Source organism: Daphnia pulex, chromosome 7 (assembly GCF_021134715.1).
Source record: "Daphnia pulex isolate KAP4 chromosome 7, ASM2113471v1".
Lineage (NCBI taxonomy): Eukaryota > Metazoa > Arthropoda > Branchiopoda > Diplostraca > Daphniidae > Daphnia > Daphnia pulex.
This window is the reverse complement of record NC_060023.1, coordinates 4,796,205-4,821,583: the sequence shown is the minus strand read 5'-3', so window position 1 is coordinate 4,821,583 and position 25,379 is coordinate 4,796,205. Positions and strand designations below refer to the sequence as shown.

Here is a 25,379-nt window from a genome sequence, read left to right as displayed (position 1 = left end):
ATTTTTTTAACCCAGACAGTGTTTGATCAAGGTAGGTAATTGACAAGAGTGCATTTTTTTTTTAATTGACATTGAAAACTGAAGTTAATACTGCCGGTACTAAGTGTAACCTCTCAAGCAGAAACAACGTTACAAAGAAATTTTTCCATGTTCAAGACTGATTGCTCAAGGAATGCATTTAGCAAAAAGTCCGACTTAACAATAGGCCCTGAATTATTCGTCATTTAAGACAGTTTTCAACTGGCTTACGACTATCCATTCGGAAAGCTGAAAAGTTTGCTTTGCTATCTTAACATAAAATTAGGAGTCATGAATTCCACAAGATTAACTAACCGAAGTATATTTCTAGCGCGACCTGTTTAAGGCCCATAGGCCAAAAAAAAAATTGTGTTGTAGTGTTTCTTTTTCCGTCACTGTTAGTTTACTAGAGGGCGTTCAAATTCTTTTTCATGGTAGCAAACCCTAGACTCTGCCACGCCATGTCCGCTTCTTCCTTAACATGGACTCACTCTCGCATGTTCTAACAGCTTTATATCCGCCATAATGGCGTTGTTTAATAGGAATGCGCGCGTGCTTGGGGTTTAGTGTTAGGGTATGGGTTGTTGGTAATATCGGGTGAAAGAATGTCACGGTTCTTTTCCCAGAAAATTTATTAGAACCAATAAATATACTGATACCCTATGGGTTTCCATTCAAAGAAAGGCGTAGTTAATCTTCTCTTATTAAATTATGCGTTATCTATTGATATATTATGGCTTATGGGGTTGGTTCCATGCTGTGGCTGTCGAATGAAACTGAAAGAAATGAAAAATCTCGTGCACTGAAGATTGTTGAACCTCGATGGCCACTTCCCTTCTAAGGGGAGTGCAGCATTTCAAAATTCAGAAAGCTTGGAATAAGCTTGAAAAACATATTAAAACATGGTATTTATTTGATTATATCTTATTCTTCGACACATTTTTCCTGTAGGGGTTATTTATATTACATTATTCTATGTTTTTGTGCACTGCGCTTATTGTTATTATTGTCTTATTATGATCATTGGGGACTTATCAAACGTCATAGGGCCTAGGGGAGACTGGAGTATCCCGGGACTGCGGGTCAAGAGGGAAAGCGAGGGGAAAAATAGAAAATATTAAATTAATTTAAAAGATTTTTTAGTGTGACATGTAAAAACATATTATCTAATCGGGGTTGAAGTTCGGTGTGTTTTTGTCAATAACTGTAGGAGTAATTGACAAAATTTAAAAAAACGGCTTTTCGATGTAAAAATTTTTCGCCGCCATAAAAGGTATTACAGGAAAAATACAAAAAAATGCATACTATATTTACATGGAAAGAAACTTTGTTCATTTCTTTATCGTTTAAAAAAAAATTAAATTTTAGACCCATTAGTTTAGGAAATATGGACATTTCAAAAAAAGAGAGGTTATCGGAAATTTGGGACAGCAAATTTTACTGCAGTTGAGATAGGCAGGGAGCTCCGCCCTCAAATCGGGCGTTGCCAAGCTATTTTTTTCGTAAAATGTAAATCTCAATTTACACTATAATTCATAATTTTTTTTTACAGACATATAGAATCGAAATAGGGAAACACGATTTCAATTTTTTTTTATTTTTAACAAATTTTAAGGCTTATAAAGCAAACGTCCCATCCCACCCACCCTAGTGTCCTAACTTACCCCTAAAAATAGGCACCTCCCACAAATTTTTGAAAACTTTAGCCGTCTCCTACGGGTAAAGGGTTTACTCTAAAATTAAATAAAAAATGTGAGGGGTACCTTTACATGTTAAATACATAAAAATGTAAAAAACAAAATAAAATACAGTAGCTACCCGAAGTCTTTGGAAGCCCGAGAGGACCATATGCAAAAACGCTGTTTTTGCAGTCCTCTAATTAGTACAGTTTTTAACCAAATTCTTTGAAATTTGGTGTGGAGATAGCTAGAGGTAGTGGGAACACCTCTGATTTTTTATAGATTTTTTTTTACATTTCCTGAAGTACTTTTGGCCTGATGATGATTTACAATAAAATCAACTCACAGAACCCTTTCCTATACCTCAAAGTTTTCCACTTCAAAATTTGTTGAAATTTGTAATGCCTCTGGTGGCGACAGTGCAAGTTTGTAGTAAAAAGTACAAACAAATTTTGAAGTGGAAATGGTTTCAGGGTAAAAGTAAGCCGATTTGGAAACTTTAAAAAGCGCCTCTAGTGAGTGTGTCAGCTACTACGCTCAGCTACTTTTGAGAGCCTAGATGGCTCTTCTTAACGTTTCCACTTCACAAATTCTGACAGGCTCCGCCCTAAAATTTCTGAAAATCGGCTTACTTTTACCCTGAAACCGGGATAGGGAAGCCAACACAGCCGTGAAGCGACCAGGAGTCATCAGAGTGTTCAGACCAGCTCTGGTCTGAACAAATAAACACAAAGGAGTCGCAATCCTGAATACATACAGGACTTCCAAGGCTACAAAACCTTAAAAAAATTACAAAAGGCATCTGAACGGCAAGTTTCGCCATCTAATGGGGGTTCTAGACCTCCAGTTTAGAAAACAGAAAAGATCATTTATTTTGTATGTTTATGTATTTCATTTGGTAAAATTATCATAATAAATGAAAGATTCTTTTTTTTCCTACAAGAAAAAAATCATATTTATCCGAAAATAATTGAAATCAAACTTTGTTTTGTAAATAACCGGTAGGTAACGCTAGTAATGTCGCTAGTATGTAACCAACAAATCGACCACGCCCTATCTTACTATGTAAGGCCTGCTGTGTACGAGTTCGCTGAATCAGCTGAATTAAGGCATCAAGAAGACATCGGTTTTATTGGTTTGGGGACTGTGGCACGATCTATGTGTGTATCTGTCGTTGAGTTGTTGAAATAATAATCAAGGCAGCTGATTTGTGCAGTTAAATTAAACAAAAAGTACAGTGACAAATAACATTAAAGGATTATCTCTGAAGAGCGTAATTCCCTGCAGTATTTTGTGAGGAAATAACGGGTTGGGCTTCTTGCTGTAGTGACAAAAAAAACGAAAATGCTAAAGACAACAGTCGGACAAAGTAAGTTTTCTGTAGCTTAATCACAGTAGATTTGTTAAGCAAATTACATAACATCAGTGTATATGGTCAAATCTTGTTAGAAATGTCATGTATGTGTACCTATTCTGTAAAGACCGTTTCCTTTTGCTTAAGTAATAATTTTTTGACTTATCGATCGGGAGTCGAGTGACGTCACGCAGCTTTCACTCAGATAATATTAAAATCCCTCTGCATGTGTGTAACAAAAACTTGATTTTAGAACATGGGGGGTACATTTAAGTCTCATGGAATCTGCTAGTTTGGATTCTTTTGTGAAGAAACTTAAGTTTCTATTCAACTATTTTCGTTTTGTTCATACAGAGATAATGCAAGATGTCATCCGGTCGAATAGGAAGGCTTCAGGAACTGGAGGAGGGACAGACTGGCGTATTCTTTTGGTAGATCAACTGTCCATGAGAATGGTTTCAGCGTGTTGCAAGATGCATGAAATCGCAAGTGAAGGAATCACATGTAAGTTCATTGCTCCATTCATGTAAAAGTTGTGAACTAATAAATTGGTATTGTAGTGGTGGAAGATCTAAACAAAAAGCGGGAGCCTTTGCCTGCCATGGAAGCTATCTATCTTATTACTCCATGTGATAGTTCTGTAAGGGGATTGATGAATGATTTCCTTTCCCCTAGCCGTGCCAAATACAAGTGTGCCCATGTTTTCTTCACTGAAGGTAATAGTTATCATCGTCAAAGTTGAATGAACATTGTTGTCTAATTGTCCAATTTTTTTAAGCCTGTGCCGAAGAATTATTTAATGAAGTTTGCAAGCATCCAGTGTCCAAGTTTATTAAAACACTGAAGGAAATTAACATTGCATTCCTCCCTTATGAGTCACAGGCAAGTTCTGATATAGTCATAGCTAACATGGAAAATCCTTAAATTTAATAGTGCTATTTCCATTTTAGGTCTTTTCTTTGGATAATCGTGATGCATTTCAATACTACTTTAATCCACAAAAATCGCAAGGTCGTACAGCGGAGATGGAACGCACTGCTGAACAAATTGCAACCCTATGTTCCACCCTGGGCGAATACCCAACTATTCGCTATAGAGTGTACGATTTTAGAATCTCAGCTTGAAAAATTTCTTCATACATCAACCATGAATGTATTGCTCTAATACGTTTATAAAATTTCAGGGACTATGATCGCAATGCCGAACTAGCACAACTAGTTCAACATAAGCTCGATGCTTATAAAGCCGATGAACCAACCATGGGCGAAGGTAGTGATACACCTTTATCTTCTAAATTGAACTATTTATTTATCATATAAATGTTTAGGGCCTGAGAAAGCGCGTTCGCAGTTAATTATTCTCGACCGAGGATTCGATTGTGTTTCTCCGATGCTGCACGAGTTGACTTTGCAAGCCATGGCTTATGATTTACTTCCCATTGAAAATGATGTTTACAAGTTAGTGTTAATCAAAATTATTTTCAGTGCAAAGTTTTTACTGATTGTTTATGTTGCGACACAGATACGAAAGTACAGTTGGTGGACCCGAGAAGGAAGTACTTCTTGACGAAAATGATGATTTGTGGGTCGAATTACGTCATCAACACATAGCCGTCGTCTCGACGTAATTTTTGCTTTTCATGAGATTTCAGTAACGTAGTTGTTAAAGCCATATTATTATCCTACAGAAATGTTACGAAAAATATGAAAAAGTTCACGGAATCAAAGCGAATGCCAGCAGCTGACAAATCGTCGATGAAAGATTTGTCTCAGATGATCAAGAAGATGCCGCAATACCAAAAAGAGTTGTCCAAATATGGAACTCATCTACATCTTGCAGAGGATTGTATGAAATGCTACCAAGGAAATGTTGATAAGCTTTGCAAAGTAGAACAGGTACTTCATTTTTCTAATCAATTTAATGGAAGTGTAGTAAACTTTGTGCGTCTAATTAAGAACATTTTGCAACTTAGTGTCCCTGATGTGAAAGTATTTTGTTTGTAATAGCATTTTGAATTTCTCTTAGGATCTTGCTATGGGAACAGATGCGGAAGGAGAAAAAATCAAAGATCATATGAGGAACATTGTGCCAATTCTTTTGGACACAAAAGTCAGCAATTTCGATAAAATTCGAATAATTCTGCTTTATATTCTTTCCAAGAATGGAATTTCTGAGGAGAATCTTACGAAATTGATCCAGCACGCCCAAATCCCACCTAATGAACGTAGCATCATTATCAATATGGCGTTGTTGGGTCTCAATGTTATCGTAGATGTAAGAAAATCTGCAATTTGCGTAGTAGTTTCAATGCTGATTATCGAACATTGTTTTGCTAGGGTACTCGGAAAAAGATTCACCAAATTACTCGCAAAGAACGCATTACAGAGCAAACTTATCAAATGTCTCGTTGGACTCCGATCCTGAAAGACATTGCCGAAGATGCCATCGAAGACAAATTGGATCAAAGACATTTCCCATTTCTGGCTGGACGCCCTGCTGCACCTGTTTCCAGAAACGCCCCTCCGAGGTAATCAACGAAATGACTTGATCAAGAATCTCTTAGACGTGTAGCTGTAATATATATTCTAATGTTATTAGTGCTCGCTACGGACATTGGCACAAGGACAAATCCCAGCAAAACGTGAGGAACGTTCCTCGCATTATCATTTTCGTAATGGGTGGCGCGTCCTATTCTGAAATGAGGTCGGCTTATGAAGTAACAAATGCCGTTAAGAATTGGGAGGTCATAGTCGGTAAGAATCGCTCTCATGACATTATTATTACATAGACCTACCATGACCTTGTCCTGAATGACTTTTATTCTGAATAATTGCGACAGGTTCTACTCACATTTTGACTCCCGAAGGCTTTCTTAACGACCTAAAGGAACTAAGTAACGGCAATTGAACGTAAACGAAGGAAAGGAAAAAGTCGCGTAGTAATCCGATCGTCTCGTGGAAGCAAAAATTCGTCACACGTTATTTAAAATTTATGTTTGGTAGCCTTCCTTTATGATGCTCGATTGTTGTCTTAACATCCGTATTCAACAGATCCTTGTTCGTGTTGCGGCACTTTATTTCTACCAGTTTTTTTCTAAATTTGATTATCTTTCTTTCTTATTCTTAATATTGTTAAACTTCAAATATTAGCATTTGAATTATTGTATCACTATCATCTGAGCTTAATAGCTTACAGTAGTTTGAGTATTATGGCATTTCGAGCTGTTTTGCTGATCATTCATTAGGTATGGTTGCAGTCTGTTTATTAATCTTTGGCAAAATGTGCTATCATAGAATGGCGTCCTGACTGCAAAGTGCGGATGTTTTTCTGTATGGTAACTAGTCGACATCGATCCCTACCTAAAGTCGCTTCCTCTAATCTCACATTTTGGCGTAATTGTTGTTTGAAACATTATTATTCACATACATTCCATCAATTCGTGTTTGTTTAAACCCCCTAGTGCTTGTTGAGAGGCGTTGAGAAGTAGGTACTAAGGGAGTCGTGCAAGAAAACGAACCTCCCAGTCGCTGGTAGATTTGTTTACTTATTTTATTAGTCTTGGTTCATCGGTTGTTGTTTAAATGAGTCAAACAAAAATACAACGTGCTTTCGAAAGTCCACAAGAGTCAATATCAATAGAAAATTATAATTATTTGCCAATGAAGAAAGTAAAGCTGACATTAATTTCACGATTTTACACCATCGAATTTGAATTAATCCTAGTCTTTCGTCATTTTACTACAAAGGTAGCTTCACTTTTTTCTTAATTCTAAATTTCACGACTAATTTTCACGACCACGACTGTCTAACGATTCAGCATAGACCTGCTGGTTGACTCGAAGATTTGTAAGGAGAAAATATCGAATTGAAACGTTGCGTGATTCAAATTAATTCGAACAACTAAACATTATTATTAGACTTTTGATGTATTTTCCTATTGACGAACACGGTGTTGGCTTTTGAAATGATTTCATCAACATTCATGATAAAAGAAAACGCTTCTACTCTACGTAATTTAATTGTTGCACATCGCAATGAAAAAGCTACTTTATACCGGAAAGTAAGGAGAGAATCAAGGAAACAGTTGGCTGTGTTTGTTCGATTTCATTATTTGACCACTATAACCAAAAAGCGTAGAAGGAGGAAAAATTGGGGAAAAAAGGAAAAGAAATTTTTTTTTTGTTAATTAATATGTATCCTCATTATGAAGATATGAGTTGACCGAAGGTAGGAGTATAAAAAAACTGCATTCTTGTGCGATTCTCTCTCTAAAAAATTGTCTAAAATAAGCATTTGTCATCATCATGCTAATGCCCATTCTGCCTATTTTTTTCTATATTCTACATTCTATAGCATAAGCAAACAGAAGAATATAAAAAGTTTGTTTCGTTGGTTCCTATGTAATTTCGATAATACTGTCCCATTCGTCCTGAATGAGAGCCTCTGGCCCGCTGACCTCAATCCGATCGTTCGCTAGATCGTTCTCCGGAGTATTATATCCAATGTCTGTGAACTTTACCGGATATGTTAACTGGTTGCCGTTGTCCCACGTGTACAGTTCCTATTTCCGATTTGAATAAAAGTTATTGTACGAATTTATAAAAATTCCCAAGAAAAACTCGTACCTTATTCCTGTGGTTGTAGCCAACCATGCTGGTTTTGCGGAAGGGGTTTGTGAATGTCAAACCATCCACTTCCAGTAATTTATTTCTGTACAGGTCAAGCGCAAATCGAATTTTTGTGGTTCGTTCAGTGACACTGTCCACGGCGTACAGTACACCACAAGCGATAAACATTTCTCCAGCTCGCTATGGCAACCGTTAATTTTAGACGTCAAGTATACCATGTATTGAAAACAATAGACTAACTGCTTATTATTACCTGATTATTTAGCGAAATATTCCAAATGTATTCGATTTCTAGGGAATAAGAATTGAGCTTGGCAACTGCGGTGTTGTTGGTGGGTTGTTCACCGTTACTCGCACCGTAAATCACCCATAAGCCCGTTTCGTCCACGGAGAAATCCAAATAGCTTTGCGACTATGGTGAATAGTAAGAAAAATGGAATTTTTGAAACTTGGCTTGTTGTACAGTTGTAAATCATTTCATTCAGTAAATGATGAGATACGGACATGCGCGTAGAGGTGGACGTTTCCGGTTACGGTGGCGTTCGGTAAGTAGACCATGGTGTTGCGTTCGGAGGCTAGTTCGTAGCGAATGACACGCGATTCTTCTTGTTGGTGATAGTACAGCGATCCGTTATAAACAACATGAAGATAACCCTTGAATAGAAGATTTATTTCGTAAATACTACGCGTTCTCGCTTTCATTCTATCTCATTGAATCGAACGGTACCTTGAGCGCGAAAGGCAACGTATAATTTCGAATAGAGATGTCCTTTTTGAAGGTGGTTTTGTTGGCATACTCGTACAGAACGTAGGTTTCATTGTATTTAGTAGCCCAGTACTTGTCTCCGTCAAACGTGGTGCGTGGCAAAGAGTCGCGCATCCAGTTGCCATGAGAAGTATTCGTGAAGCGATGGTACACGGGCTTCCCGATAGCCACAAGGACGCAATCTAATTACAATGTAGAAAATTGGGACATTTGTAGACGGTTGCGTTGTAAAAGCTTAATGAGCGAAGTGGGGGAGTGGGAGGAGGATACCGGTACTATACCTTGGGTTCGATTGACGTATCCCGGGTATGTTTCATTGCCTAAAGGTCGAATATCCAGACGGCCTAGAACATCAAACATTCCCAAACCGCTCTCACGGCATTTCTCCGACGGTACGGACGAACATTTTGGACAATCTGGTGGAGGGGGGCACATATCCTGGGCGCGGTAAATCGTAATTAGGATGGATTTATTTATTCTTCTCACGTTTATAGGTCCTAGCTATACTATACCTCTAGATCCACCAGATCGGATGGCGGTGTACCCCACAGTTTGGGATCATTAACACCGCCAGCTTGGGTAAACCGCGGATCGATCGCTAAAAGAAATAAATTATGGTTAACTATATAATACCGCCGTAACCTTATGTCATCTCCTTTACAAATAGCCTAGGCCATTACAACAGTAACAGCATCACGACATTCTACGTGATTGACCGCTTTAGCGGAACCAAAGAATGTCAATTTTCTTCTTTCTTCCGTCTTATAGTCAGAGTATCTTTAAGACTTTAAGTCTTAAAAAAGGGCCCAACGAAAGGCAATGAAATATTTACCATAGACGTCGATTTCACCACGAGTGATGCCCACTTCATTCTTGCTGACGCAATGGTAGCGACCGTAATCCACATTCGGATTTGTTATGGTCAGGTTTAGTGTCATGTGGACCTTTGGAAAAAGAAATCCCAGAGTAAGGACAAATTTAAAGTCGCTTATTTCATGTTCTAAATAGGATTAACATTGTCTGGCTCAATTTTTTAATTATTACACACATTGTTAGCCCAAACGAAACCTTAAATTCCCTATAACAAACCAGAATTTAAGGGCAGCTATGTTTTTGTAGAAGTTGATAATCATTCCAAATGATAATACAAAAAGTTATTACTGAAAATCTTGGCCGAACCGCCGAACTAATTAAGAGTTGTGCGTGCTGTTATTAAAAAAACCATCTAAGTCGAAACAAATTGAATACTAAGATTTACTGACGATGTTGGTAAAAGAAAAAAAATAATAAACATTTAAGCTGGCTCTGCTCTACGGAATAATAACGAAATAACGATTACTTTGTATTTGCCGTGGTCCCTGAGGAATGCCTTATGCATACTGTCGATCGATCGGCCGTCGGCCCGTTCCCAATAGCAGAGCGACTCCGGGAATGCCTCCACCACACACTCCAAAACCACGGAGCTGCCATTGGCAACTCCAATCGACGAACTTTCAGTTCGAATCAAAGGAGGAACTGCACGTACCCAAATGAAGTGAAAAACAAATAAATTGGCAAACAGTTGGGAATTAGACTTTTAATGAATTAATCAAAGTTTACGTACAGTGAACTTCCACGTTGATTGTGCGGTAGGAAGGCGGGGGAATTCCGTTATCGGCCACTGTCAAAGAAAATTTGAACACAAAATCTAATTAATTTCATTTGAATTAAAATTGGGTGTCAAATATTACCGCAAACGTACACTCCCATGTGATCGCGGTGAACTTGAGTAATGTTGAAAGTGGGTCCGAGTACGTCGCTAGCTGCGTTATTTTAATGATAATTGAAAAGTAAGAAAATACTGTTAAAAATTCTATTGAAAAATATTCCACTTCAATTACTTTGCCAAGATCCCATTGGAGTAAGAGATCCATCGGCTCTCATCCAAGATACCTCCGGTCGGGGATTGCCGGCCGTTCCGCACCTTAGCCGAAGATTCTTTCCCTCTTGAATCACGACCGTTCTGGTTGTGTTTCCTTGTAGCTGTCCATCCTAAAACAGAAATGGAACTTGATATAACAAATCTAACAAAGCTTTCCAGTTAATACGAATTCGATGAAAATAAAGCAGCGTGCAAAAATCGTGTTCTTTATTCAATGCGAAAATTATTTCAGGATTTGGTTGACTAGACTCACAATGATTTCTACTCCAAGGATACTTGGAGGTACGAGTACGATTCTTCTAGGATCAGTCGAATTGACTACCCATGTGTTAACACCTGGAATGCCAGGAACTCCTGGAATACCAGATCGACCAGGCTTCCCTCTTGGTCCAGTAAGTCCTGCATAAGAAATTGGTTCTTTCCATTTTTATTTTTCTTCTTCTAAAATATGCAAATAATCACAATAGCACCTTGAGGGCCAATTGGTCCTGAATCTCCTTTTTCTCCAGGTGTGCCAGGATTTCCGTCTATGCCGTTGTGTCCAGCCTGTCCGGGCAATCCATCCATGCCTGAAATTCCATCAAATCCAGGTGTACCACTGCGACCAGGAACTCCGTCCAATCCTGGTTCGCCGGGCACTCCGTCTCGACCGTTGAGTCCTGGAAGCCCAGTTTTTCCCATATCGCCTTTGGGTCCTTTAGGGCCTTGGGGTCCGATCGGTCCGACTGGACCCCGAAGACCAGCTTCTCCTTGCTGTCCGCGTTCTCCGCGTTCACCTCGAACGCCTTTCTCTCCAACTATTCCCTGGGGCCCGATGGGACCCTCTAGTCCCGGTGGACAGTAGTCCTTTGTAGCTGAACAAAAATCCTGGATTGCGTTAACCTATGGAAAAGATCGTTAAATAATTTATTTTTCTAGGAAAACTTTTTCAGTCGAGATTACAATTGTTTTGTGGAACTGGCTAAACGTTGAAGGGTATTAAATTCTACTAAGGGGGAACTACCGTCAACTGATGTATACTAGTAGTCTGTGTCAATCAAATATTTATCAAGAAGTCAACAACATTTGGAATTTAAAAAGACAAAAACATTGGAAGTCGTATGTATAACTATTTAAAAGCGTATTAACGGAATTGAATGTTGTGATACAATATAAGTATAGGCTTGCAGGTTCCACACATACTCGGTCGGAACAAAGTTTCGGGAAGTTTGAATAATTCATCGTACCCAAAATCTTGTTTATGTTTAAAAAGATTTAAAAAGACATCGTAAAAAAAAAATAATGTAAAAAAAAGGTTATGTAATAGGCATTTTCTAGGTTCGTAACTTTACTACTTGACACGAGATATTGTAAAATGAGAAATTAGCATATTGTTAAACATTCCATGAATTTTTGTATCTTTTTTATTTTAAAGTATTATTGATTTCCCCTCGGTACTGTGCATTATACTGCCAAACAGACAAAAGCGGATAACTCCTGGCATAAAAATCGTACAGCCGTACGATCGATGAAAGTCGATTTACATATTTAGGCGTGAACATCTTGATGTAGAATGAAGCTACCATTGAAAGTTCTTCCACATTCTACACACAATGTGCATTCTCGATGGGGTGCTTGTAAACGACTAGCTCGACGTCAAATATCCAGGCTCATAAATTAGCATCTCTATGGTGGACAAGATTGAAAGCCATGGTTGATTCACCACCGCAGGAGGATTATAAGAAAAATAAAATAAAATACTCCATGCCTTTTAGTTATAGCCTCAGCCAGGCCACACCTAAATTTGCTTCAACACGATAATACACCTTAACAACAGTATATAACATACTAAAGTTTGTCTAATGAATTCTCTCAAACCGGTACAGAATGGCCGGTTCGGAAACTTTTCCTATCGACGACTATCTACTAAGCGGTCGGAATTTTTGATCAAACGTGTATATGGACGATTGTTCTGCATGTCTGACGTGACTGAGCTTTAATTTTGCAGCCCATCTGTTTCCATTCTCACGCAAAGGAGATTATTATTTTTTTTTTTTAGCAGCTGGGAGCATGCCAGCGGTACATCACTCAATGCCATCATTTCAATGAAATCGTCATGCCGTCAGGCTTTCCACCTTTCTATGTATTTATTTTATTTATAAATTATTTTGCTTGATGTTTGGGGCAAGCGCTTGGCGAAAAGAAAGAAAAAAGATGAAATTCCCTGGAATAGTGATTTCATAACAATCAAGCGCCTTCAGAGGTTAATAAAATACTTTGCATATTGAATTAATCAGACCTCAAGTGGTGCCATTCGCTCAAAGTTCCAATGCCTTCGCCTGACTAGAGCCTCTTTATCGGTTCTTGATGAGGAATTTTCGTTCGTAAATGTCGAATTTTCCTTTGGTACTTAAGCGCTGATTACGCCTCATCAAATCTTGTCGATTCATCGATGTTGCGTGATCATGATTACTTTGCGTGGCAATCGATAGACAAGTTACGGGAATTTTCATTTTTTTTTTTGAATAAAACTATAGCAGTGGTAGCAAAAGCCGATGGGCAATGGCAATAGTTATTTTTTATTTCTCTCGATCTCTAAACTGAAAACTTGAATTTATGAATACATTATCTCCATAACTTCGTTGGCTGTTCAGTCGTAATTAGTGGGCTACAAAAGCTAATAATGTCGGTTCTATGGTTTTCTGTCAGCATACCAAAGAATATTTAATATTTATTTTCCAACAGGCTGTCATCACGTAAGAAGGATCGGAAAGGGCCTCAAAGGGAAAAATCATGTCAGTAGATTCACGCAACATGTAATGAAGGCAATAACAGGCGGGGGGAAAAAACGAGGACTGCCGAACACACCTATAGCTGAAAAAAACTAGAAAGCTATAAGGATATAAGGGAGGCCCAAGGTCAGCATTTGACTTTTATTTTTTTGTATATAAATTAGCCAATTATTACGATCGTGTATATATCCTGGTACTGCAGCATCTTCCATCTCCCGCGTCATAGCTCCAGCCCGCGCAACATATGTCTGAAGATATATTACATCACGTTTACGAATAAATCTCTTTCGTGAATCAAAAAAAAAAGGGAAAAAAAGAATCAAACGAAAACAAACTAGAGACAGTTGATTAGTTTCCACGACCATATAGCCTAGACTCATTTATCACGTTTGTTGGCGGGTAACTCTAGCAACTGTCCGAAATTCATTCCGTACCTATGCTTTCTTTTCCTTTTTTTTCTTTTTTCCCTTTCCTGTATATATAATCAACTCAGCGTGTGCGTGCCACGGTACTTGTACTGTCAGCTACTGTCTGCCCAATTCCTTAAGGCCGAATAAGTAGGACTCACAGTCTCTGAGCTAGCTCTCTTCTCGCACGACTATAAGGTAATGGCCAGGCCGGTTCCATCCATCAGTGTTCCCGCACGTCTTTATTTGCTCAGCTCCGTATACACAAATTTGGTCAAGTCGCGGTAAAGGAAGGAAATAATATAAACTACTTGATAATTCTTTCAAAAATTCGTTGAACACGTAGAATCGACAAAAAAGCACACTCTTGGTTCGGGAACTCTTTGTTGGTTGTGAGGCCAAGTGGAGGAGGCTCTGCTTTCTACAGTGATCCACACAAAAAAAAAAAAGATTTCGTATGCGGCCTTTGACGCCTACATATATTTGTTAGCGTCAAGCATATCTAAACATCAAATATTTGTTCGGTGAAAAAAGCTCGACATCAAATATCATGAGGTGGCACATGAACACTTTTAAGTGGAGTCGTAAGATTTTTTTCAGACTTTTCCCCTTTTTAAAAAGTATGGATGTATGTATATAGCCTGTAAAAATCTTTTTATCGACTTGGACGTAAGAGCCAGTGCGCAACTTATATGGCACTAACGAACGGCTTTATTTCGTCAGTTTCCAGCACTTAGACTAAAATGTCTCCTCGCATTATGTGTCAATCAAATACAGTTTGGACAGTTTTCGTCAGTCCATTCTGTACTTGTTAACTTCATTCAAGGCTATGTTTTATTACAGCCGTAAAAGGGCGCTGTATGTAACTGCGTATCGATTTTTCTTAATTCTGGTCTGGTCTCGTTGTTTCTCGAGTGCCAAGCACCATATTTATGCCTTGTCTGCTGTTCGAGTGTCTCCTAAAATGTCACTTATCTCTTTCTCCTTCATCTTGCCTTAATAGACTAACACAATTGATGCAGAGATATTCATCAAAGTCAGCCTAATAGAATTTGTATCAAAATTAGAAAGTGTCTGTTGAATAAATTGCGCGCTGAGTTCTTTAAGCGAAGGCTGCAATGCTGTAAGTTAAAAAGAAATTGCTGTTAAAATCATTGACAGCAACTCCAGAAAAATGTATTGTAAAAACCCTCTGTTCTCATAAAAAAATCCGCGATTAGAATGGCCTCGTGTAGCATTGAGCTGATAATTTATTTAACTAATCTTCTTTGCTAGATTCCACGCGAAAATCAATTTATTCGATTGGTTTTTGGCGTGACAAATATTTCGCGGTGGTTTGGTTAAAAAACAAAAAAATGATATGCTAAATAAATATTTTTTTTTTCACGTAGGACTTTATAACCTATGCTAAAATATTCCGTAAATAAATATTGACTCACCGGTATGCGAGAATATGCATTCAGCCAGACCCATGGGTTCTCCTGATTGTTGGGACTGCTGCCCGAATCACTTCGTGACAAATATTCATCGCGAAATTTCGGGTTGACGAATTCGACATTCGGATGATTGTAAACGCCAGGTGCCATTGTAACCGGTTGTGAAGATACCGCCGATCCCATAGGTAAAGTCGTCGCTGTGTGTTTGTCTGAGCGAGGCTTGCGACCATTTTTCTAAAAAAAAAAAAAAAAAAATTGAACAAAAATTAACGTCGTCTGAGAGTATAATAGTAAATCAAACTATAGCAATATCTTCTTTAAAAAAAGGAAAACCGGGAATGAAACTTTCCAAACAAAATAATTGACTGTGACTAAGTGTTACATAACTGGTATCGCGCACAATTCAGACGAACTTACTTTGTTTGGATTTTTGGGAGGTTTGGTAGAACTACGTTTTTTCCTGGTTAGAACTGCACGAGGTTCCGAATCGGATGTAACGAAAATACCGTGAGCTGCTAGATCTGCTTGACCGACCGAAACATTTGTTACGGGCGAAGTAGTAAACGATACATGGTCCATTTGTTTACAGGAGCACTTGAGTCGCGGGTCAAAGTTGTCGATCAAATCTTGTTGAGAATGTACAAGGTAGACAAACGAGACGGCTTGTGCAAGGCCTAGAAGGATAATCGAAGTCCATAGCCAACCGTGTCCATTCAACATGTTCTTCTCGTTCTTCATGGCGTATTCTGCCGATAATTTCACTGCCGTTTTCATTGCGTTAGTATTCATTTTTGGTTTTTTGTTGTTTTTAAAGCAATGCCTTCTAAGTGATCGTGCAGATCATGACGGCTATTATCCGATCGTCCGCCAGGACCGATTCAAAATCAATTTTCTAAAAAACTCAAAAGACTTTGCACTGGGAATTTAACTGACGACGAACTCTCCGGAGCACTTGCTTTGAAGTAAACTTTTTCTTTTGTCCGTTGATTCGTCGAACGATGGTAGAGTACAAGCACCAAGCACAACGGCGATCAAACTGATGATGAGCTTGAAAGCCCTTGTGTGTTATAAAGAGAAGTCTGTTATAGGGAGAAACTTCTTGTGAGAAACATGTAGTAGAATCGTCGCCGTCGAGCAAGAAGCATCTATACTCAACATGTAGCCGACTGAAGAGCCCCGACTACACTGGGGCAATTTAGGCCAGTGCCAGGCACTTCAACAGATCGGGTCTACCGGTCATGTGATCATGTTCCCATATGAAAGGGCTGCTGCTGCCGCGCGCTAGTGTCTGACGCGCACGTAGTATATCTGCTTTATGCATACAACAGCTCAAATAATAAACTATACATAGCTAAGCGCAAACAGCTCAATTTGAGCGATGCCTCGAGATGCCTAGTGTTGTTCAAACTGGGAAACAAATTTAAAGAATTGACGTGCACTGATTTAACTGGAAAGAATAATTAGTCGTTGGGAAATGTGAATTTTTTCAAAATTTTGAACGAAGGATTTTATTCCGGCAATTTTTATTTTATAATTTAGAAAGACACGTAAGATAAATTAATGCGCACGCCATTATTTTATTTATAATTTAATGTATAATGTACAGCGTTAACGTCGAAACTTCCAGAACCCGAAACGGTTGACCCAAACAGGATCTGTCGGCAATAAACGACTTTGGGAATCACTAAATCTAAACAACTTTGCGGATCTAATCGGTCCTTTTGTGGCGCCTAAGAGCGTAATCGAAATTACAATCAGATATCGCATAGAACACGTGAAGCCATATAACTTTTTATGATGAAAATTATCTTGGGTTTTGGGCCCTTGGGCCATCGATACAAGGAGAGTGCCAGCTTTCTTTAAAGGCGAAAGCGAAAACGTGCGAACCCATGAATACAGCAATAACATATCTACATTCTACACCCATTGAAGTTCAATTAACGAAACGTCAAACTGCTGGGTCTCTCTCCGCGTCTCCGGCCTTTTATTTTCCAAACGCAATTATTTATCTTTGCTTGATTCGTTGTCAGTCACAGTTAATTAATCGTGTAGTATATGTATACCCATAGCGCATCAAATTTATTCACGAGTTTACACACAGAAATTCGTGTTGTCTTTCCAAAAATGTTTGCTCCCGCCCATGCTCGTATGTACTTTCTGTCCCCTCCCTCCGCGCCCGCTCTAATATGCAAATAATGCCCGCATAAAACTTTTTTTTTAGATTCTTCTAAAAGGTTTTTAAAATGTGGGCGGCACTGTCTGTTTTAACAACAAAAACTACATGGAAGATAACGAATCGTAAAAAACTGACAAAAATGAATTGCAGAGAAATGAAAGAAAAGGATGATTTGTAGGAGACCGCGTGGAAAAAGGCTGCAAGGCTTTTGACAAATAATTATGATCAATAATGCTAACGTTTGACGACAGGTGCAATTGAAAGCCATTTCCCTGCGCCTTCTAGAAAGTAATCAATAATGACTGTCTTATATCTACAATCACAATTGGTAAAAATACAAAAACCAACTTCATCGTAGAGAAGATCGAGTACTCACGTCATGTAAGAATTTAAAAATGTTTGACTCTTACTATATAGACAACCCTTCTTTTCCTTTTTTGAAAGGATCTAAAAAAGGAGATTATAATAATTGACAAAAGCAAAGGAGATATTAGTAATTTGTAAATCCGACATCCGACAGGCTTCTCGTCAATATATAGTGGGTTTAAAACATGCATAGATTAGGGTAATATACAGCAATATGCTCGGCAATATGCTGTAGGGGAAATTGAGCCTGCAGAGAGTGCACATAGTTCACCAACTGCCGCTTGGAAGGAGGCCACTCAAGCAAAGGAGAAATACAATAAGGAATAGAAATCTGCCACCGGTATCTCATTTCCTTGTGGGAACTCGCATCGTTTAGCTGCAGCAAATGAGATTAAATAATACCAATTGGACCTTCACTGCCGAGCTATACTGCATCGATTGAGTAAATGAAACCTGTATTCGAAACACAGTGCCGCTCTCTGCCACATAAATAAGTACTGAGGTAATATAATTGGATTGGTGGCATGGTAGTAAACGTTTCACCCCCAACTACTGCTGGGTGTTACCAGCTACCTCGTTAGCAGAGGCAGCTTTTTTAAAATAAATATTATCTTTTTCGTAGGTTCATTTGAACAAAAATAATCTGTACATTAACGATAATAATTAAAAAAAAAGCTGAACAGCGTCTTACGGCACAACTAATACGTAGGGAACTATACAAGTCAGACAACTTTCTTTTCACACTGTTACATATCACACATGACCCAATTAACTGAGTTCATTTATTGTGAAAACTGGTATTATATAATAATGAAAAAAACCTATATTACTTCTGTCCTCATGAAAAATACTTGATACAAAATACTGACTTTTCTTTCATTATTGATCGCGCGTTCTTGCATAAACGCGAGTGATTGTATAACACAGCGGCAATACGTCCACTTTAGTATACACTAACTTAACAGGGTCTTGTGGTCTTTTCCCCCCACCACCACAGGTCTGGTATTAACGTTACAACAAGAGAAAATTACCAATTTATTTCTGCTTCAGCCGGTTTCATAGTACGGTGTTCATCTTATGGTGCTAGCGTGCTACCACTGCTACCCTTCTTACTGCTCTTTATTTCATTCTTCCGTTGAAAACTATGGAAGTAATTAACACTTTTTTTTAATTTTTAAATGTTTTCTCGTTAACATAAGAAAGTATTACATTTTTTGAGAAAAGTCTTTCCATTGAAACGTCTTCTTATTTTTTCTTTTTTTTTTGTAAATTTTAATTAAAAAAAAATCGTATTTCACATGATTTGCGTTCCTTGAATTACACAACTTATTATCGTTTAAAATTAATCCGATTGTATCGGTAAAAGAGTGGGAAAAGCAAGAGCAGAAGTTACCTAAGCTCCAGGAACCAGGATGCCAATGCATTTGTAAATAGCCGCTACAGCGACTGTCGGGCGCCGGCTAGATATTTTTATGCATTTTATGGTTTTCCAAGTCCTCATTCCGCATTTTACTCATCTCTTCTGCTCATATTCTGCTTCACTTCTTTTGCCTTGAGTGGCCACTGTCAACTGTTCAGACTTTCAGTCAACTGAGGAAACTGTTACTTTTTTTTTTACTGGAGTTGCGTGCTCGGTTAAGCTCTCTCACGAAACAATCCTACTTCTAGTTTAGAGTAGCCATTGTATTAAACATTTTCGTAAAAAATCGTGCCTGCATTCCTAATCAAACTTCCAACGTTGGTTTTTAGATTACCTAAACATACTCATTTTTATGGATCCAGCCTTTGGATGGATACAGGTAACTAACTAAAATGTGGTAAATTTATCGGCTGTTGCGACAAATCGTCTTTTGAAAATTCAGCCGGAGCAATTCGGACCAGCTTATGAATTCTGGCAGAGATTGTGGGAAAAAGAACAAAACTCCTTTGAAAATCTTAACTCTCAAATGAATCACTCACCTAGTGAAGGACTCCCATCTAGTGAGTCATTCATTTTGTTAGAAGACAATGACTACACTAAAGGCTTAAAAAGGAAAAGAGATGGTTCCAACAAAGCAAGTACAGCGATTGGACTAAGTAAGCACAGAAGTAGACTAATTGGAAAATATAATGGGTGCCCTTGGCTTTTTCATGGAAAACATTATGCAAAAGGAGTGTTAGGGTAAGTCAAAACTGGATGTTCATGTGATATTTAAGTCATTTTAATGAGACATGTGGTTTTAGGCTTCATGAAGAAATTGAGGACTTCTTCCAATATATGACACCAACTCCGCAAGAGCATCAAGTCAGACTTGCCGTAGTTCACAGAATCATAGATGTGATAATGAAAATTTGGCCACATGCAAGTGTTCAAATTTTTGGTAGCTTTCATACAGGGCTTTATCTTCCTACAAGGTAAACTATTTACATTTCTTGGATTTTATGAATTCTGCATTAACATTTCTTTCTTTTTTTCCTCCAGTGATATAGACCTTGTAGTGTTGGGGAAATGGGACGTCCTTCCGCTTCGTACGTTAGAAAAGGTTTTGCTAGAAAAAGGGATTGCTGACCGGAACACGTTGAAAGTTCTAGATAAAGCTTCTGTAAGTTGGTTTGATTAAGTAAACCACATGGTTTTCTTTTAATATTTGTCAGAATTTTATGTTTTTAACAAAAGCATTTGAAAGTAATTTATTTTAGTTACGTTATTTTGATTTCATGTTCTATAATTTTGCCGTATTTAATTTTCTCTTATGATAAATCGGTACATTTCTGGTTACAGGTGCCAATAGTGAAGTTAACCGATCGTGCTACCGAAGTCAAGGTCGATATCAGCTTTAATATGAGTAATGGAGTGCGAAGTGCAGAATTGATTCGTCATTTTAAGAGTAAAACTCTATTACATTATTATGTGGACTTTCAGATTGTCTAAAATCGATATTTTGCAGGATCGTATCCAACCCTCCAACGCCTCGTGTTCGTCTTAAAGCAATTTCTTTTACAACGTGACCTCAATGAGGTGTTTACTGGAGGAATCAGCTCATATAGTCTGATTTTGATGACAATTAGTTTCCTTCAGGTGTGTTCTCTAATGAACTAAATGGACTATAATTTCAGGAACTAATGAAACTTTACAATTTCAGTTGCATCCTCGGCCTGAAGCAACTCAACCCACTGCAAATCTGGGGGTCTTGTTAATTGAATTTTTAGAATTATATGGTCGGCATTTCAACTACCTTAAAACAGCTCTTAGGATACGAGATGGCGGTTCTTATGTGCCCAAAGATGAGGTCTAGAAAGAGTTTATATGTTCACTTGTGATGAAGTAAATCAACTTTACCCTCCCTAGATTCAGATCCACATGTCAGATGGATATCGTCCGTCACTTCTTTGTATTGAGGATCCCCTGAATCCTTCCAATGACATCGGTCGCAGCTCTTATGGCGCATTGCACGTTAAAACAGCTTTCGAGTATGCATACGTCACCCTAACTCAGGCGGTACATCCTCTCAGAGACGATATTAATAATCCTAACGTCCAAAGGTAACACTTTTACAGATAACCTCGTGGAGATTTTACTAACCTGTCACGCTTTCCTAAAGTATTTTGGGTAGAATAATTCGAGTGACAGATGATGTCATTGATTACCGACGATGGATTCAGTGTAATTTCCCGCTGTCTGTTGGACCATCTAATGGGCGTTTTTGCCCATCTGTATTGGAGACATGTGATCTGTCAGGTTCTCCTTCTCCACCTGAAGAACGTAAAAGCTCTAAGGCTCGTGTTTGATGACCGACGGACGATGAAAAAATCGAATACTGGAGTCAAAACCTATTAATGAAGGATGAAAAACAAAATATACTTGATGGATCATATAATACGTGCTCCGTGAATTATTTGTCTTCCGTTGTTCTATCACGGTGCAGTAGTCAATTCGCCTTTGTTTGTTTTTTCTTCCTACTTCTTTTTCCTCGAGCTGCCCTTTTCTGATGTAAGCTATGAACCAAACAGAACTATGATTGTTGCTCTGTGCTTTTTACGTCCGGGATTTTGAAATACACTGCACCTTTAAATTTATTGAGTTCAGTGTGATCAACATTAGTTAGCAACTGTTTTAAAGCGATGTTCTAATTTTTAAAAATAAATGCATTTGATTGGGATAGGGGTATATGGGATTGGGATCCTCTCTAATGTGGAACACTTAATTTTCCGATTTAGTTTAGTTTTGATATCGAGTTTAACAGCCAGGAAGCAAGCTATTGAGACGACAATGTGTATTTACAGTAATAAATACGTATATTTGTTACATGTAATACAAATACTCACGAACCGTTCATTTCCGTTCCAGAAAGCATTGTAACGAGGGTCAACTTTAGTAGTTCTTATTGAATGGCACGCAATTTTCGGTTACATGCTTACCTGCAACTTGCATTGGTTATCTGTTCAAGAAAAAGATTTACATGGAAACCGGAACTTGGACGAATGTGTTCTCACGAGTTCCGTTTGGTCTTTCACGCACGAAAGTATAAAGGTAATCTGCTACCCTGTTTTAAGTTCAGTCGACGAGTTGATACTCCTGTCATCGACAGCAACATGAAGCGATTTCAAGTTATACCACTGAGTTTAATTTTCTTTTTAGTAATACCCATCAGCCAATGTTTTCAGAGAAGTGAGCACGGAGAATCTAGCGGTCGTCACAAACGCTCGGTGATTCTTCTTCCTGCAAACACAAGCATTACGATCACTTTCGATCTCTCAATGCCGGTTCGCGCTCTCGCTCAACAGTCAGGATTTTACAACATGAGAGTGCCTTTTCGTTTCTTCATTCCGACTTATGACCAGCTAACATCTTTTTACGGACGCGATGAGAGTCGCGAGGATGACGTCAATGAGATTGAGCAGATTCATCGACAAGAACAGGAGCGCGCAAACGAAGAACGCCGCTACATCTATAAGAATATGGAGTCCCTGTTGTCAAGGTAAAAACGTCATTCAAAAACACAGGTAACTTCACGTCTAACACAGCTATCAATTTTCACATTTCACAGTTTTGGAATCGATGGAATGGCTTGCGTTCAACGAGCTATATGTGAGTTGTCCGAGGCACCGATTGGTCACAATGATCTTTTAGGAAATACTTTGAGTCTCCTACTAACGTAAGTTTATTTTATGATTTGGATTTGTTATTAATTAAATAACAAATTCCTTTGTCTTTACACAGACCTCCTACGGTAGCTGATTTCGGCAGATGGATTTTAGGAAACCACGATAAATCAGACAGTCAGAAAGCGGAACAAGAAAAATGTGTTGCCTGTGAGACAATCGATGAGCCTTATGAAGATGAGTACGTTAGAGCATATCGTGATGGAAAACAAGGCAAGTGTTCACACCGCTATGGCTTAGAATGCCCAATATCGTTCTTTACCATTTTTAATCTTTGAGTTATATTATATTGACCCTTGGTACCGCACAAACAATATAAATTATGTCATCATTGTATTTTAAGTTTTTTTTTTTTTAAATTATTTTATAACAAAACGAACAAAAGAACAAATGAATGGACAACAAAACAGCAGTGTTCTGTCGGATTATTCGTTTCGAATAAAATTCCTTATTCGAGAATAAAGAATAAATTTATTCTTATTCGTTATTCGTCGAATAAATGACTTTTATTCGTATTCGTTATTCGATATCTTTTAGAAAAAAAATTATTCGTTGTCCGCGAATAACTTTTCGAATAAATAAATCAAATAAATTTCGAATAAATTTTGCATTTTGGGATACTCTTTAAGACGCATTTAGCGCTAGCGCCACCTGTGGTGAGATGGAGGAAGACCACTTTTAGGGGGTTGAAGCTCCACCCCCATTGCTAGGGAAGGGAATTGCCTAGAGGGTGGTGCTTCAACCACCGAAATTTGTGTTGCAGCAAATTCCTAAGTTACACTAAGTGGCGCTGTGAGTCATCACAGGCGCTATGTTGGGCATTAACTTGGTTCTGCAAAAATTCAAATTCCAATTAAATTGATTTCGGTTTCTACTTTCACTGTCGTCACACAGAGAAAAAAAGCAGTCAACACTACTTAACTATTTTAGTTCCCATAACAGGAGACACAGGGCCATCGCGACGTCGCTCCTTTTCGATTAACACCCAAACCTAATCAATATTTTCAGACATCTTGCTCATTCCTCAAAAGAAACAATGCTGGAAATTAACTCAGGGTTATTTGATAATTAATGTATTGGTTCATATCATCAGGCTACAGTTAAATTACAATTAAAATAGCAAAGGGACATTAAAGACAAATTAGGTAAGGGAAAATGAAAATATTCGAAATTTCAGTGACGAACAAAAATTTGAGGAAAAGTAGGAAAACTTTTTCTCCAAAGCCGACAGATTACTTTTCTCCAGAGAAAAGTAATCTGTCGGCCTTTTAGGGATGGAATGGCTCAATTTCTTCTGATGAGGGGAATGTCGCGTTCACTACTAACTTGATAGTAGCCTACTCGGGTATTTGTTTAATTTTAGATGATGGGTGTTAATGTACTTGGAATACAAAAAGAAAAATTCCACTTCCGACTTCAAAACAGAAGTCCCCTGCCTATTTTATTTCTCCCAACTGGCACCCCTGGTCAACGAGTACAATTCCCTCAATCTGGCAACTTTTTTGAAGGGGTGACGCTGTGAGTGGGTTTTTTTCCCTCTGTGCCTCACCGGGTCACTCACCAACAAACAATCGTCTTGTCTAGTACTATTCAATGTTGCTATAAAATGCCAAATTGAAGAACATTCTCATGCTTGAAAACAAAATCAATTTTCAAAAACATAGTATTTAAAAAAGCCGGCAAACATTAGTTTGAGGCTCCTTGGCTAGAAATAGCAACTAGTGTGTGATGACGCTACATCTGGCAACACGGCACCCATCCCCCATGGATGTGCACAACAGAGAAGCTCGCGCCTCTTTAGTCCAAATTTGCCCCTCTTGTAGTGACGGTCACGTCGCATCTCTCTCCGTACCCAATACCGATTGCATTCTTCTGAGCACAGCGTACTTTCACTTCATCACACAGCTATGGGATGATGACCGAGATGATGATGATAAAGATACACTAGTGTATTTTTATAACTTCCACATAGCTTCTCGTTCGGCGTTTTCTAGGTGGTCATCGGGTCGTTCTTTTAGGAAGGGAGATATTTTTGAATTTAAAAAAAGGGTGGGGGGGTCAGCCTTTTTAAAAAAGTGGCAGGCAAAAGCTTTTTCAAAGTCAGCTGGAGACTTAATGATGTTGCCGTCAACTAACAGAGAGGAGCATCATACAACGGAGCGCAAAATTGAAAAGCTTAATGATTAAATATTTAACATTACCCCTTTGAATCTTGTGGGGTTGTGAAGAATAGAGCACAACAGCTTATAAGACACCGAGGAACTCTTTTGGTAGTTGGGAAATCTCCAATCCAATATATTTAGCAGCTCTCTGCACGATGATACTTGCTCCAAAAAGTTCTGAGTGGTTCTGGCTTCTTGAAAGTGCTCTTGCACTAAAAGTTCTTCAGGACTGGTACCAGACATTTGCATGGCAAGGGCGATTTCTTCTTGTGACAAATACATCTGCAGAAAATGCAAAAAAAAATTTAAAATTTGAGTCTCATTCACGTTACATGACTGACTCACCTCAGGGAAAAGTAAACAGCAATCTTTGAAATTGGGCAAATACTTCAGTAATAGTATGAATAACGAGGGATTATGATTATTGCAGAAGAATCCAAAAATAATCCCCCTTCTCCCCCAATAATGGAACGTCGTAATCAAAGAAGGGTATAGTTTCCAATCGACGAAAAAAAATGAATACTCTTTTAATCATTGTCCAGCGATACTGTAA

General features: G+C 38.3%; 4 protein-coding genes across 4 annotated transcripts; 3 read left to right on the top strand and 1 right to left on the bottom strand.

Annotated features, from left to right (window-relative positions):
• The first annotated feature begins 2,702 nt into the window (after positions 1-2,702).
• On the top strand, positions 2,703-6,671 carry LOC124198888 (protein ROP-like). The gene is made up of 13 exons (XM_046594955.1): positions 2,703-3,066; positions 3,406-3,555; positions 3,612-3,767; positions 3,830-3,933; positions 4,002-4,150; positions 4,235-4,320; positions 4,379-4,508; positions 4,573-4,674; positions 4,739-4,946; positions 5,077-5,325; positions 5,388-5,578; positions 5,650-5,804; positions 5,891-6,671. Exons 1-13 carry the CDS (start codon positions 3,042-3,044, stop codon positions 5,956-5,958), a joined length of 1,773 nt encoding a protein of 590 aa, XP_046450911.1. The 5' UTR covers positions 2,703-3,041; the 3' UTR covers positions 5,959-6,671.
• Positions 6,672-6,958: 287 nt separating this feature from the next.
• LOC124198887 lies at positions 6,959-16,179 on the bottom strand. Its single transcript, XM_046594954.1, has 16 exons — positions 15,398-16,179; positions 14,984-15,214; positions 10,837-11,248; positions 10,620-10,765; positions 10,326-10,476; positions 10,176-10,247; positions 10,049-10,105; positions 9,785-9,960; positions 9,278-9,389; positions 8,958-9,043; positions 8,727-8,883; positions 8,407-8,627; positions 8,184-8,333; positions 7,933-8,091; positions 7,677-7,859; positions 6,959-7,612 (listed from the first exon to the last, which is right to left on the bottom strand). The coding sequence occupies exons 1-16, from the start codon at positions 15,767-15,769 to the stop codon at positions 7,448-7,450; spliced, it is 2,850 nt and encodes a 949-aa protein (XP_046450910.1). The 5' UTR covers positions 15,770-16,179; the 3' UTR covers positions 6,959-7,447.
• A 2,855-nt stretch (positions 16,180-19,034) lies between these two features.
• On the top strand, positions 19,035-21,578 carry LOC124197461 (terminal nucleotidyltransferase 4B-like). The gene is made up of 10 exons (XM_046592948.1): positions 19,035-19,205; positions 19,272-19,321; positions 19,385-19,683; positions 19,746-19,916; positions 19,984-20,104; positions 20,284-20,389; positions 20,450-20,580; positions 20,645-20,791; positions 20,851-21,044; positions 21,104-21,578. Exons 2-10 carry the CDS (start codon positions 19,295-19,297, stop codon positions 21,288-21,290), a joined length of 1,383 nt encoding a protein of 460 aa, XP_046448904.1. The 5' UTR covers positions 19,035-19,205; positions 19,272-19,294; the 3' UTR covers positions 21,291-21,578.
• Positions 21,579-22,064: 486 nt separating this feature from the next.
• LOC124196695 lies at positions 22,065-23,000 on the top strand. The gene is made up of 3 exons (XM_046591864.1): positions 22,065-22,480; positions 22,550-22,657; positions 22,723-23,000. Exons 1-3 carry the CDS (start codon positions 22,095-22,097, stop codon positions 22,940-22,942), a joined length of 714 nt encoding a protein of 237 aa, XP_046447820.1. The 5' UTR covers positions 22,065-22,094; the 3' UTR covers positions 22,943-23,000.
• Positions 23,001-25,379: the final 2,379 nt, after the last annotated feature.